General features: G+C 40.2%; 1 protein-coding gene across 1 annotated transcript; it reads left to right on the top strand.

The window, feature by feature from the left end:
- The first annotated feature begins 3805 nt into the window (after window positions 1-3805).
- Window positions 3806-9204, top strand: Prss37 (serine protease 37). Its single transcript, XM_021191669.1, has 6 exons — window positions 3806-3915; window positions 4128-4278; window positions 5939-6080; window positions 7634-7887; window positions 8513-8649; window positions 8960-9204. The coding sequence occupies exons 2-6, from the start codon at window positions 4245-4247 to the stop codon at window positions 9104-9106; spliced, it is 714 nt and encodes a 237-aa protein (XP_021047328.1). The 5' UTR covers window positions 3806-3915; window positions 4128-4244; the 3' UTR covers window positions 9107-9204.
- Window positions 9205-14429: the final 5225 nt, after the last annotated feature.

The following is a 14429-nucleotide window of genomic DNA, read 5'->3' as shown; positions in this document are numbered from 1 at the left end:
AAAGGAAAGGAAAGGAAAGGAAAGGAAAGGAAAGGAAAGGAAAGGAAAGGAAAGGAAAGGAAAGGAAAGGAAAGGAAAGGAAAGGAAAGGAAAGGCTCACAGGGCAGTCTGATGGAGGTGACTCTTCAACTGATGTCCCCTCTTCGCAGAAATGTCAAGTTGACAGTCATCTAACACCTCTTAACCATACCTTTCATTGCCTTCACACACTTCTCAGTCACACCCTTGTGGCCATCAAATACTTCTTAATCCATCCCTTGTTATAAGTCAAGCACAGCAACTTTTCTATCTTGTTCTCCTTTTCTGAAGTGATAAGTTTTGTGATTCAGGGCTTTGGAAATTTGGCATAGGATAGATTTCTGTCCCATTATTATACATCGAACAGCCAGAAACAACAGTGTCCCATAGCTAAAATAAAATAAAGATTATTGGGGAAGTAGTCTCTGATATTTTCCTAGTTAAAGAGTGATTATAGAGAGTTCTCCTTTCCTTTTCTGTCATCTCTTTCCTTAGCAATGCTCTTCCTGATTCTGTTTCTAAATTTCTGAGAAAGCCCTCCTCAGGAGTCTTAACCTAGACTGTGTGCTACTACTATGTGAAGCACACCCAACTGTTCAGCTTTCCTTACCTCAGTGACATTGTAGGGAAGTATGTGAAGCTGGAGAAACATCTTCATTAATAAGAATTATTCTTAGATTCATTGGTCCCTTACAATTGTGGCAATCCTCTTGCCTCTGCCTTCTAAGTGCTGGGATTACGGGCATCTGTTGCAATACCTAAAATGGCCTCTTTCCAGGAGTGTTCATCTCCTTAGCAACCAGGGCATCCTTAACTGTACTTTACATGTTCTCCTTTTTTTACCAACTTGTAAATTTTTCAAATTCTTCTCTTATACTTTTTGCTCCTTATTTTCACTGCAAATTTGGTTAGATGCCACCAGTAAAAGCCATTCTGCTGTCTGGATGTTCTATGTCACTAATATTTCTTCTGCCTATTAATTAGTTCATCACCTTTAAGCTCAGTCCCCCACAAGGTATCAGGACACTGACAAAATGCATCCAAATCTTTGACCACAGTGTTGCAAGCATATCTTTCAATCTGAATTCCAATATAATACTCATTCTCATCTTAAATGTCATTAACAAAGCCTCATTAAGTGTCAACAAACATTCTCATCAATATTAGAACCTTTTGAGCCCTTACCAGAATCACCTGTTTAATTAACTTATAGCACTGTAGGCTTTCCCTAGCCCATCAACCCAAATCCTTCCTTCAAACCAATTCCCAAAAGTTTTCAAATTTTTCAGATGTAGTAAAAGCAAAACCCATTTGAAGTGGATTTAGCCTGCTTCTGCTTGTATCTTAATGTTAGTTTTGGTGCTTAAAACTGCTTATATATGTGTCTGCACATAAGACACTGAAGTACCCTGCCCCCAGTTGGCTAAGACAAAAGGATGGACTATCCAGACACTGCCCCACCCGGGGGTTCATTCCATAATCAGCCACCAAATGCAGACACTATTGCATATGACAGCAAGATTTTGCTGAAAGGACCCTGATATAGCTGTCTCTTGTGAGGCTATGCCAGTGCCTTACAAATACAGAAGTGAATGCTCACAGTCAGCTATTGGATGAAACACAGGGCCCCCAGTGGAGGAGCTAGAGAAAGTACCCAAGGAGCTGAAGGGGTCTGCAACCCTATAGGTGGAACAACAATATGAACTAACTAGCACCCCCTGAGCTCATGTCTTTAGCTGCATATGTAGCAGAAGATGGTCTAGTTGGCCATCATTGGGAAGAGAAGTCCCTTGGTCTTGCAAACTTTATATGACCCAGCACAGGGGAAGGCCAGGGCCGAGAAGTGGGAGTGAGTGGGTAGGGGAGGAATATAGGGGACTTTTGGAATAGCATTTGAAATGTAAATGAAGAAAATATCTAAAAAAATTTTAAAAAGAAAGAAAGAAATACAGTCACACATTCTAAAAGTTATTCATATGACAAACTTCCTGAAAGCTAAGTAGGTAGGTAGGTAGGTACATATGTACATACATAGATACATACAGGATACAGATTGATACTTGTTACATTGAAACATAAGAAGATATCCATTCTCAAGTATACTCAAGCCCAAAAGACAGAAAGACATTGATAAAGGTCTAATCATTGAAGAATTAACAGTGCAATCAGTACAAGGGAGCTTTTAACTAAAAAGCATGATTTACTATAGAGCAACAATTAATGAGATCTATGAGACCAGAGAAAAATGAGATGAAAGATTTTAGCAGACAGACAGGACACAGATGGCTTTTTAGCAACTTCTCAGGGAGATATGAGGCTAAATGTAGTTCAGTTTGGTAAGAACATACAATATATTTGGCATATTATAGGCAAGAATGGTCACAATATAAACTTTAATTAGGCAGTAAAAGGGAAACATATAATCAGTGAAGAACTGAACTCTGGGTCAGACTGAGGTGTTGGCATTTGGGAATTAGACACATACACACACACACACACACACACACACACACACACACACACACACACAAAACACCCCTGTGAGTCCACCCTGGGACATACAGAAAGACCCTGATGCATAAATAGTGAGAGGGCTGCCTTCTAGCCTATCTTCTTTCCTTTGTATCAGCTGCCAATCCCAGGAAACATTTTCCGCCAGGGCCTTCCCATGGCCACACCAGGCTGGAATGCAGAGCAGCATCTTGCTCAGCTCCTTTCCAAGAAGCTGCTTCTTGCAGTAGATGGGAGCAGAGAACTTCACAACAAAACAATGTGCACAGACTGAGAGACCTTGAAGTCCTCAGTCCTAAATTGGATGGATGTTTTCAACAATTCTCTCTCCCTAAATCTCAGGAAGCCTGCAAAAAAGAACGTGAAAAGATTGGGAGACCCGTAAAGGATTAATGACCCCAAGGAAACAGCATCTTCCAAAGACAATAGGATTTATGTACATATGAACTCAAGAGACTACAGCAGCACAAGGCCTGTCAGGGTCCCAGAGATGGGTTCCCACTTCTAACCAAGGAGCTATGTGCAATTGATAACCACTGGGGGAAAAATAAAGTTTTCTCCAATGAAGCCTTACTGGGTGTATTAATCACACTTCAGGGTAGGCCCTATGCTCAGGAGTAATTGGCCAACAGAAAACCTTTGTAGACCTTTTGGCTTTGTTTTGTTTGTTTAGGCCTTTCTTTGGTCTTATTAGTCTTTTGCTTTTGAAGTTGGGTGGGTAGGGAGTAGATAGGATCTGGGAGGAATAAGGGAAGAAGAAAAACATGATCAACATATATTTATGAAAATATTTTCCAATTAAGAAAAAATAAAGCAGAGAGGAGAGGAGCAAAAGGCACAGGGTAGGAACTCAGGCACTCACATAGGGAAAGAATACTTGGCTCTGTGACTGGAATTCATTTCGTGTTCAGGGAATGCAAGCTTTTGAGGTTGATGCTCTTTTTTTTTTCTTGAGAGTATATTCTCCCTAACATCAAATATTGACTTTGGTCATGTAGTTAGCTGGAAAAATCATTCATTACTTCATTATGTAAAAGTCACTTAAAGGGGCCTGTTTTCTGAATTGTCGTCAACACATTAAATCTTAGATTTAATGTCATCTAGAATGCACACCGTTTTCTAACTGTCAAAGGTAATTAACTGTTCCATGTGAGCTTTCATTTCATATCCTCAGCTCAGTGATGCTGATCAGGACCAAAAGAGGCCCAGCTGGTGATGATATCCGAGTGATGAAACAGTGACAGATGTAACAAAGATGGGAGGGGCTAAGGGGTGCATGAAGTGACCATTAGGAGGTTCAGAGCAAACCATTAAGGGCATGCTCTCCCTGAGCCAAGGTAGAGAATCCTGTTCCTCGCAGCTCTGTACTCAAACTCTGAAGACAAGGTAAGTCTGGAGCCTGCAGCTCCTCTTTCCAAACAGTTGAACTAGCCATATAGTTCGTGGAGCTTATAGGAAAGGAGCATATAGGATGACTTGGACTGAGAGGTTCATCAAATCAAGCTTCTCTCCCTTTGCTTAAAAAGTCCCAATAGAAGCATACCCTCCTGTTTCTGTCTTCCTATCTGGACTTTTCTCCACCTGCTGATTTTGCCCAGAGCCCTTACCTAGCCAAACCTGCTGGCTCTGGTAGCCATCCCCCAGGAGACAAGTGAGCAGAAGATTCCGGCCTCTGCTGTTCTTTCTACACCTCACAAGGAAAGAGCTGGACCATCATGAAACTGATTATCTATCTCACCATCCTAGCTGGTATGTATTTAAGACTTAGTCCTCTGCTCATTACAGTGTGGGTTAATGTAGAACACAGCGAGGTGAAATGAGTGGGTTGGCGGGTTGCAGATCTACGCATATCTGCTGATATGAGTAGAATCTGAGTCTCCTCACTTAGACCCCATCCAAGGGCTGAACGCAAACAGTATACCCTAAGTATTGAGCTCCTGGATAGATTATGGTATATACCGGCCCTGGAGAACCCTCAACAATGATGGTTCCCCCTGGTGATTGTGAAATATTAGCCTCATTGCCTTCTGGGAAGGTCCTAATGGGATCAATGAACAGAAGGCCCAGTTCGACTTCTGGTTTCTCCTCTGTACCATAACTTGGAATGCAGGAAGTGGTAAAGGTTGGAACAAGTGACTTAATTTGATGGTTTCTACTTCTTCAGTCTCTGCTTCCATGTAGTTGGTATTGAAGAATTCTCCACCACCACATGTCACATACTAGCTGGGTTGACTTTGGGAAATCTAACTAACCCAGCACCTAATATAGAGCTCAAAATCTTTTGCCTTTATTAATAATCTATCTTCCCTGCTTTGAAGTTTTTATGTATGGTTGCACAGAGGTTAGGCATAGGCCCAGATGTGGGCGAGTTGGCAAAAGTACCAGTAAGAGCATAGAAGACAGCCCTAGACTCAGCCTACCTCTCTTACACTCCACTGCTTTTTTTTTAGTTTTTGAAATTTTTAAATCAAGTGTCCCTAATACTATTTTTGATGTCTTCTATTTGCTTGTGTGTTTTTTATTTCAATGTCTAATATTACATATTAGATATTTATGCTTTCAATGTTTAACAACTATTATGTATTACTAAAAATGAACACATTTATTAATCATCTTTGCCTACATCTAGTTATGTCTTTAAAATGGATTCCTATTTTTGGAATTCTCAAACCACAATTATGAACTAGTTATAGCTCTTGATGCCCACTTCTTTTTTTTATTAGATATTTTCTTTATTTACATTTCAAATGCTATCCTGAAAGTTCCCTATACCCTCCCCCTGCCCCTACTCCCCTACCCACCCACTCCCACTTCTTGGCCCTGGCCTTCCCCTGTGCTGGGTCATATAAAGTTTGCAAGACCAAGGGGCCTCTCTTCCCAATGATGGCCAACTAGGTTATCTTCTGCTACATATGCAGCTAGAGACATGAGCTCAGGGGGTACTGGTTAGTTCATATTGTTGTTCCACCTATAGGGTTTCATCCCCCTTCAGCTCCTTGGGTACTTTCTCTAGCTCCTCCACTGGGGGCCCTGTGTTCCATCCAATAGCTGACTGTGAGCATCCACTTCTGTATTTGTAAGGCACTGGCATAGCCTCACAAGAGGCCGCTATATCAGGGTCCCTTCAGCAGAATCTTGCTTTGATGCCCATTTTTAAATTGCTTTCCAAGAAAATAAAATCAATTTATAAGCAGAAACTATATCATATATACCTTTTCTTACAATGAATATTGCCAATATTGCCATTATTTTGTCTTAAAGTATGTTGTTTTAATTTGCATCTTTATTAAAGGAAAAAATACTTCCCCAGACAATTGATTACTCCTTTAAAATTATTCATACTCCTTTTCTGCTGGGAAGATGAGAATGTCTCATTTACTCCGTTATTTATGTGATATTGTTTTCTCAGGAACAGCTTTATTCACTCACTCATCTGTTCAGAAAGAGGACCATGCTCCTTATTTAGCATACCTCAAGTCTAACTTCAACCCCTGTGTGGGTGTCCTCATCAAGGCTAGCTGGGTGCTGGCCCCATCTCACTGCTATTTACCGTGAGTATTGAGCATCTCCTCCCCAAGTAGGTTCTCCTCATCCTAGATCAGTGATTCTCAACTGGAGACAACTTTCCCCCATGATATGTTTAGAAATGTCTGAAGGTATTTTAGATTTTCACAATCAGGAACATATATATATATATGTGTGTGTGTGTGTGTGTGTGTGTGTGTGTGTGTGTGTGTGTGTGCTGCTGTTGAAAGACTGTTTTGGACTATACCTCCCCTGCTGCCCCATCAGCTTTTCAAGGTTTCCCCCCTCCCTGGAAATGTGATTACATCTGATCAATTAGGGTTTCAGCAGGTGACTCAAATTCATAAGCTGAGTAAATCGAAAAGATATGTTCTTTAGAGAAACTAACAGTATGAGATAGTTCCATGTCCCACCAGAGAAATATTGAGCAAATACAATGACTGTCCTTATCCTAAGAGAAAAGAATGGGTTTTCTTTTATTAAGGTATTTTTATTAGATATTTTCTTCATTTACATTTCAAATGCTATCCTGAATGTCCCCTATAACCTCCCCCACACTGCTCCCTAAACCACCCACTCCCACTTCCTGGCCCTGGCATTCCCCTGTACTGGGGCATATGATCTTCGCAATACCAAGGGCCTCTCCTCCCATTGATGGCTGACTAGGCCATCCTCTGCTACATATGCAACTAGAGACACAACTCTAGGGGGGTTACTGGTTAAAAGAACAGTTTTAATAGAATAGGAGCAATCACTGAATGAAGATGCTAAGTGATAGGAACTGTGACTTTTTCCAAAAGACATTTTTAAAAATCTGTGGCAATACCTCCTGGAAAAGGTCTGGGAAGATAAATACTCCATCATCACTCTTCTTCCTCCAAATACTTTCTTGAACTTCCTATTGATTAGAAGCCAGAAAAGAAAGCTCATTGATTTAAACCACATCATCTTCCAAATTAAAAAGGAAGGAGGGGAAGGGGAGTTGTTGGTGGGCTTGTTATCCAACACTCTGGTCATTTTATACTTATATATCCACTAGAATGGAAATTACCCACTTGGATAAATGAGACCCAAAGAGGGTAGAATACTAACTTTTACTTTTACATTATTTTCCTCTCCAATGTACTATATTCATAAACAGTAGATAACAACTCCACTGTTTACTCTAACTGCAAAAAATCACTACTGTGTGTGTGTCCAGCACTTCATCTGTAAAATGAAAATTAACATAAGATCTACTGCACAAACTTATTATAAGTAAAAAGATAGCACAGATACAGTTCTTGTCGCAGTATCTTGCACAGTGTATCATCTAATATTCAAAATGGTGATGGTGATGGTGATGATGATGGTGATGCTGATAAAGTAATGATGGTGAGTGCTGATGATGAGTAATGATGATGCTGATGAGTGATGATGATGGTGGTAAGTGATGATATGATGGAGGTGAGGGATAGTGATGATAGTGAGTCATGATGATGATGATGTGGTGGTGGTGGTGGCAATGGGTAGGGGTGTAATGGGTTGGGGTGTAGTGGTGATAGTAACAGTGGTTTCTTCCTATCCCTTCTTCCTCCAGAAATCTGAGGGTGATGTTGGGAAATTTCAAGAGCAGAGTCAGAGATGGGACAGAGCAGACAATTTATCCCATCCAGATTATCCGCTACTGGAACTACAGCCACACAGCCCCACAGGATGACCTCATGCTTATTAAACTAGCTAAGCCTGCCACCTTCAACCACAAAGTCCAGGTCCTTCCCATAGCCACCACTAACGTCCGGCCAGGCACTGTCTGTACACTTTCAGGTTTGGACTGGAGTCAAGAAAACAATGGTAAGCCCACTTTCCACAGCAAGTAAAGCCATCAGCTTCACCCTTAATGAGGAACAACCATGTCCTCATTAAGGTGGGATGGAGTAGAAAATGGCTAAAGTGCAGAGCTACAAGAGTGGTCTAAGAGAGAGCTGTCTAGAATTCCAGTGCTCCTCTGCTGTCATGGGGTCAAGAGAACCTTCACTGGCCTCTGCAGAACTCCAGCAGCTGGATCCCATGAGCCATCTGACTGCATGGAGGACATCCCTTATAGTCACAGACACCATTTACATTAAGGAAGTGGTGGTAATACTCCCTGTACATGTTCATTTCACATGTAAGGGACATTTTTGGAGAACCCGAATCTGAACATTTATAGATACAGAGTAGAAGGAAAATTGCATTCCAAAGCACACAAGTCTATTTCACATTGGTAAAATGAAACTATGTGTACCTGGCACTTCATTTGTGAAATGAGGATAATCTGTAGGGTGAACTCTAACACAAAACTTTGGGGGGGGGTTGTTTTCCTTTCTCACCTTTCTAATGTTTTATGCACACACAAAATACTATCCATCGAAGTATGGGAGGTGAGGATTAGGGATAAGCCACAGCTGTGAGATGATCCAGATGTTGTTCCCCTCAGGCAGACACCCTGACTTAAGGCAGAACCTGGAAGCTCCGGTGATGACTGACAAAGACTGCCAAAAAACTCAACAAGGAAGCAGCCACAGAAACTCCTTATGTGTCAGATTTGTGAAAGTATTCAACCGAATTTTTGGGGTAATCTTTTTGTCTATGTTCAAATTTCATTTATTTGTATGTGTCTAGTTGACTATTTAATCATAATACATTTTAATTTCCAAGTAACTTGAGACTTTGATAAGGTTGTTGCAGTGACACCTGTGTCTTTTCAGTCATAAGCTTCCTATAAAGGATTTTTAGTTATTAAAGAGCATCATATATCCCTGGTTAATAACATCTTGCTGATGTTCATTCCCATAATTGCAAAAAAAAAAAAAGCTGTGAAAACAAGCATGGCTTGAGTTTTTTAATTTTCTCTCTCCCTCACTCCTTCTCCCATCTCTGGCAGGAGGTTGCTGTAGCTACTGTCATTTGTAAAAACAAGCTCCAGGGAATTGAAGTTGGACACTTCATGGGAGGAGACGTTGGCATCTACACCAACATTTACTCATATGTACCATGGATTGAGAAAACCACTAAGGAGAAGATGACATGATGCCCTGATTTTCCCTCCACATCTCATTGTCTCTGCCATTGACTGAGGAGCTTACAAGGTCCCTAAACTCAAATAAACTCTCCAAAGTCTGGAGTGCATCACCCTGGGAGCCTATGACTTACTTGTGACCTTGTCCACACCACATTATGATGTGAAGAATTGGGCTGCTACTACGTTGTTCTGGGTTCTGCTATCATGTACAATGTTCACAACAAACCTTTGAATTTATCATTTTCCCTTCATCAAACAATTTTTGAGTCCAAAGCATCACTATTAATCAGTAGCTATCAGATCCTGGAAAGAAATGGAATGGAATGTGAAATATATTTTACACCCTGTGATATATGGAATAATCCATGGTATTGCTGTGGGCTCAGGGCTGACTCATAAAAAAAAAGTGAGAAAACTTGAGACAGTTATTTAAATTCAAAGAAAAGGGTACTACTACCTGAAGGAAGGGCAGGCAGGCTTGAAATCTTGGCAGCTACGCATGGAAGGCAAAAATAGGGAGCTAGCCAGAAACTTAGAATACCCAAGATACATTATGCAAAACACAAGAAAACCAAGAAAGATGACCATCGTGTGGATACTTCATTCCTCCTTAGAATAAGGAACAAAATACTCATGAAAGGATATAGGTACAGAGACAAAATTTAGAGCTAAGATGAAAGGATGGACTATCCAGAGACTACCCCATCNGGGAATCCATCCCATCATCAGNCACCAAACCTAGATACTAATGCTCATGCCAGCAAGATTCTGCTGAAGGGNCCCTGATATNGCNGNCTCTTGTGAGGCNATGCCAGTGCCTGGCAAACACNNAAGTGGATGCTCACAGTCAGCTATTGGATGGAACACAGGGTCCCCAATGGAGGAGCTAGAGAAAGTACCCAAGGACCTGAAGGGGGCTGCAACCCTGTAGGTGGCTCCACATGTCAAACTAGTTTTGATTTACTGTTGGTTTTACTGCCATATGCAAATTCTGTTTAGAGTTAACATGTCCCTGTGCTGCAGTGGTAGGATCCCATAGGGTGATCTGTGCAAAAGCAGACCATTAGATTGCCCACCTCATGGCATATATTTTGAAACACTCATGAAATTACTCTACTGATTGTGCTATTTTTCATGAGATTTATAAAATATCATCTTCAAATTAAGAGAGTTTTACTTCTTCCTTAATAATCTATGTGCCTTTTATATGTTTTGCTGACATCACCCAGGCTACAGCTCCTGGTCCAATGTTGAAGTTGGGAAAAATAGATATCACTACCTTACCCTTGACTTTAGGGAAAAATAATCCAGTATGTCACCATTATGTGCATTTTAAAATGCACTGACTTGAAGTTCCAACCTGTCCCTAGTTCACAGAGAGTTGTTTGTTTATTGTAAAAGAAGATTGAATCTTATCACGTGCTCTGCTCTCAGCTACCAAGATGATCGTGACGATGCCTTATGTTCTATTGATATGACATAGTATCTTTATGGACTTTCATATGGAAACAACCACACATGAAAAAGTACTACCATGTGTGGTATCTGGTCCTTATCAGCTGCTGAATTGAATTTTCTAGTAATTGAAAATTACTATCGATGTTGACTATCCATCTGTATTCATGTGCTTTTTTTTTTCTTTTTCGAAACAGGGTTTCTCTGTGTAGCCCTGGCTGTCCTGGAACTCACTCTGTAGACCAGGCTGGCCTCAAACTCAGAAATCCACCTGCCTCTTTGATCTGTATTTTTTTTTTCTCTTGCAGTATCTTTGTCTGATAAATGTAAAATTCACCTCACTGGATGAGTAGGAATGTATTCCTTCCTGTTTTCCACCTTAAATAGATATTAGAAAAGGTTGATATTAATCTTATCAATATTTGGCAAATTAACAATGAAATCCAACATGTCTTACACTTTTTTATGGAAACATCATTATTATAAATTTATTCTATTTAATAGATCTAGCCATATTTCATATTTCTCGGGGAGGGGCATTGTTTTACTGTTGCCAGGATGAATATCAGTATGTTAGTTTTTCATGATAATACTAAAACATCTGAATGAAATACTTTCAGGAATAAATGGGGGTTTGAAGATTTTAATTCATTCTCAATGGATCTGTTGCTGTGGGCCTAAGGTAAAACTAAAACATCATATTGGGAATGTGTGGTGGAGGGAAGTTTCTTACTCTGTGACCACAGGAAGAAAAGAGAGTGAGAGAGAGACCTGGGTCAAGATATAATCACCAGAAGATATCATCAGTGGCACACTTCCTCCAACTAAACCTCACCTCTAAAATTCACCAGACCTCCCAGGAAAGCTATCAAATTATGAATCCATCACTAGTAAATGCAGAGCTCTCATGGCCCAGGCATCTTCTAATCACCTCTAATCACCTCTCCCCTCACGTTGCATTGAGTTAGAATGTCTCTTATAGGAACAGAGACAGGAGAGGGGGGACTCCATATCCAGTCCACACACTCCTTAGCAAGGTTCAGCAATGCAGGAATTTTTGGAATCAAGAACTTGATCATTATATATGCTCACCTTTATTCAGTATTGCATTCTCTTCAAACAACTTGATCATTTGTATTTTTAACATCTTTTATTTACATGGGCTCTAATTTTACCTCTTGCTTATTTCTATCTGATTTGGACACTAATTTTTTTTTAATGATGCTATTTTCTACAACAGTCACTGCTGCTTTCTCCACACCTTTGTCTGCAACTCTCTCACAGCTTGCTCTCCTTGCCAAATTGCAAGTTTTATTTCCTGCTTCTCTAGCTGCTCTGTCTCATAGAGCAGAAACAATGCCCACTTCCTGAAAGATACCCAGTTTAAAATACTCTCCATCAAACAAATTCCTCCATCATACTTTAGTTCACTCTTACTCAAGTTCTTAGGGCGTAGGCAGAATGGAGCTAGATTTTTTATTTTTTTGACAGAATGCAATGAGTATTTGGTTCTATAACTAAAATATAGCTAATCAAATTTAACAGAAAGAAATGAAGTACAACAATAATAATAAATCTAATGGGTAGAATTCTAAAGTTATTACTCAACTATTTATATTACGACAGACATGAGGCTGCTTCGTGTTTTAGGAAGAATGTAACCCTGACCTCTGTGCTAAGTAAGCAAGTATTAGGTATTGATCATTATTATCTTAGGTAGTGAAAGTAATCACTACAAAATCTAAAAAGTATGAAAAATTATTGATTATAGCCAAGAGGTGGGCTAATAATGGTGAATGTATATTTTTCTTTACTGTTTGAGCTATGTTTTCTCATGTTCGTATACTACATTCCATCAATTTAAACATCTACTCCAAGTTGATTCCACACCAAAGCATAACACATAATTGTAAAGAAGGCCACACCACACACACACACACACACACATACACAATCAGCTACAATTCTGAAAATGCAAACTACAAAAGATGTAGTTACACAGGATTCAATTCAAGAACAGAGATTTGCCTCCAGATTTGTATTCTTGCGAAAACACAAAGCAGGCTCACACCTGTCACAAATTAAATCATCCACAAGAAGGGTAAGGAAATCAAATCCCAAAAGGTTCATGGGACAGAATATAATTTTTGAGCTATAATTGGTAAATTAAAAACTATATTTACATTTTATGTAAATACCATGGAGTGATTAGCACAATCAAGTTAATACACCCACTGCCTAACATAACATTCTCTCTCTATCCCCCCTCTCTATACCCAGAAAAATAAGCTATCTCTCTCCCCTCCCCCCATCCACCTCTCCTCCCCTTCTCAAGAGAGGGGAGGCCTCCCATGGATATCAACCAGCCTTGGCATACCTAGTTTCAGTAAGACTAGGCGCAGCTTCATCTATTGAGGCTAGACAAGGCAGCTCAGTTAGGGAAAGGGATCCAAAGACAGGCAATGTAGTCAGAGATAGCCCTTGCTCCCACTTTAGGAGTCCCACATAAAGACCCAGCTGCACAACTGTTACATATGTGCAGAGGGCCTACGCCCATCCCATGCATGCTCTCTGGTTGGTAGTTTAGTCTCTGTGAGACCCTATGGGCTAAGGTTAGTTGATTCTGTAGGTTTTCTTGTGACTTTGACCCCTTCTGGCTCCTTCAATCCACCCTCCCTTCTTCCACAGGATTCCCCACCTCCACCTAATGTCTGACTGTGGTCTCTGCATCAGTTTTCATCAGTTGCTGGGTGAAGCTCCTAAGATGACAGTTATGCTAGGCTTCTGTTTGCATGTATAATAGAATATCGCTAATAGTAACTGGGGTGACCTTTCATGACATAGGTCTCAAGTAGGGCCATTCATTGCTTGGCCCTTCCCTCAAATTCTGCTTCATCTTTACCTCAGCATGCATAAGAAGAGGGGGGAGAAAAAAATTAAAAAAAAAAAAATTTTAAAAAAAGAAGAGGGGGGAGAAGCTGCAATAGAATTGTAAAGTAAATAGATAATTTAAAAAAAAAAAAAAAAACACATTCCTGCCCTTCAGCTTTAATGTAGCAGTGTCTGGCAATGTGTGTTGAAGATATGGTGAGTAATTTTGGTGGTTTAACTTAAATATATTTGAGAGAGAGAGAGAGAGAGAGAGAGAGAGAGAGAGAGAGAGAGATACTTCTATTTGCCACCAAGAGTAATTAATACAGATTTCACAACTTCCCAAGACACAGAAAATAAAGAGACTGCAGGACGCTCAACTCCAATCAGAATACACACACACACACACACACACACACAAACACACACACATCCCTCCTCTCAAAACTCAAGGATTATTGTAAAAGAGGGGGCAGAAAAGGTATGGCCAGACACGGCGGATGACTACAAAGAAAATGTTGGACACAATAGGGCAACTGCTCATATGAACTCACAATGAATGTGACAGCTTAAAATCACACACACACACATCCCCATCAATGGATCTCATAGCAATTGTTAGCTTCTTGCAGTGGGAAAGTCCATTTTCTCTAAGACTGTAGACCCTGGTAAGTTGACCATGCTCCAGTAGAAGGCCATATATCCAAGAATATTTATGCAGCACAAATTGTTCTTGATGGTCAGGAGTGGGGGACACAAAGCTAGATGGATGGAGAAAATGGCTGTATCTTGGAAGAGTTGTGGACAGGGTGAATTATGATCAAAACATGTTGTACAAAAATCTCAAATAATTAGCAATTTTTTTGTGGTACTCATTTTTTTATTATTATTATTTTCTTTATTTACATTTCAAATGCTATCCCGAAAGTTTCCTATACCCCTCCCACCACCTCTGCTCCCCTACCCACCCACTCCCACTACTTGGCCCAGGCCTTGCCTTGTGCTG

The sequence above is a fragment of the Mus pahari genome, chromosome 2 (genome assembly GCF_900095145.1).
Source record: "Mus pahari chromosome 2, PAHARI_EIJ_v1.1, whole genome shotgun sequence".
NCBI lineage: Eukaryota > Metazoa > Chordata > Mammalia > Rodentia > Muridae > Mus > Mus pahari.
This window is presented reverse-complemented; position numbering and strand designations above follow the sequence as displayed.

What these genes read in the sequence shown, in the direction of transcription:
- Prss37 (XM_021191669.1), top strand. Translation starts at nt 4,245, where the DNA reads ATGAAACTGATTATCTATCTCACCATCCTAGCTG. An exon ending in CCATCTCACTGCTATTTACC is followed by an intron (nt 6,081 to 7,633) that starts GTGAGTATTGAG and finishes TTCTTCCTCCAG; the next exon opens with AAATCTGAGGGTGATGTTGG. An exon ending in TATTCAACCGAATTTTTGGG is followed by an intron (nt 8,650 to 8,959) that starts GTAATCTTTTTG and finishes CATCTCTGGCAG; the next exon opens with GAGGTTGCTGTAGCTACTGT.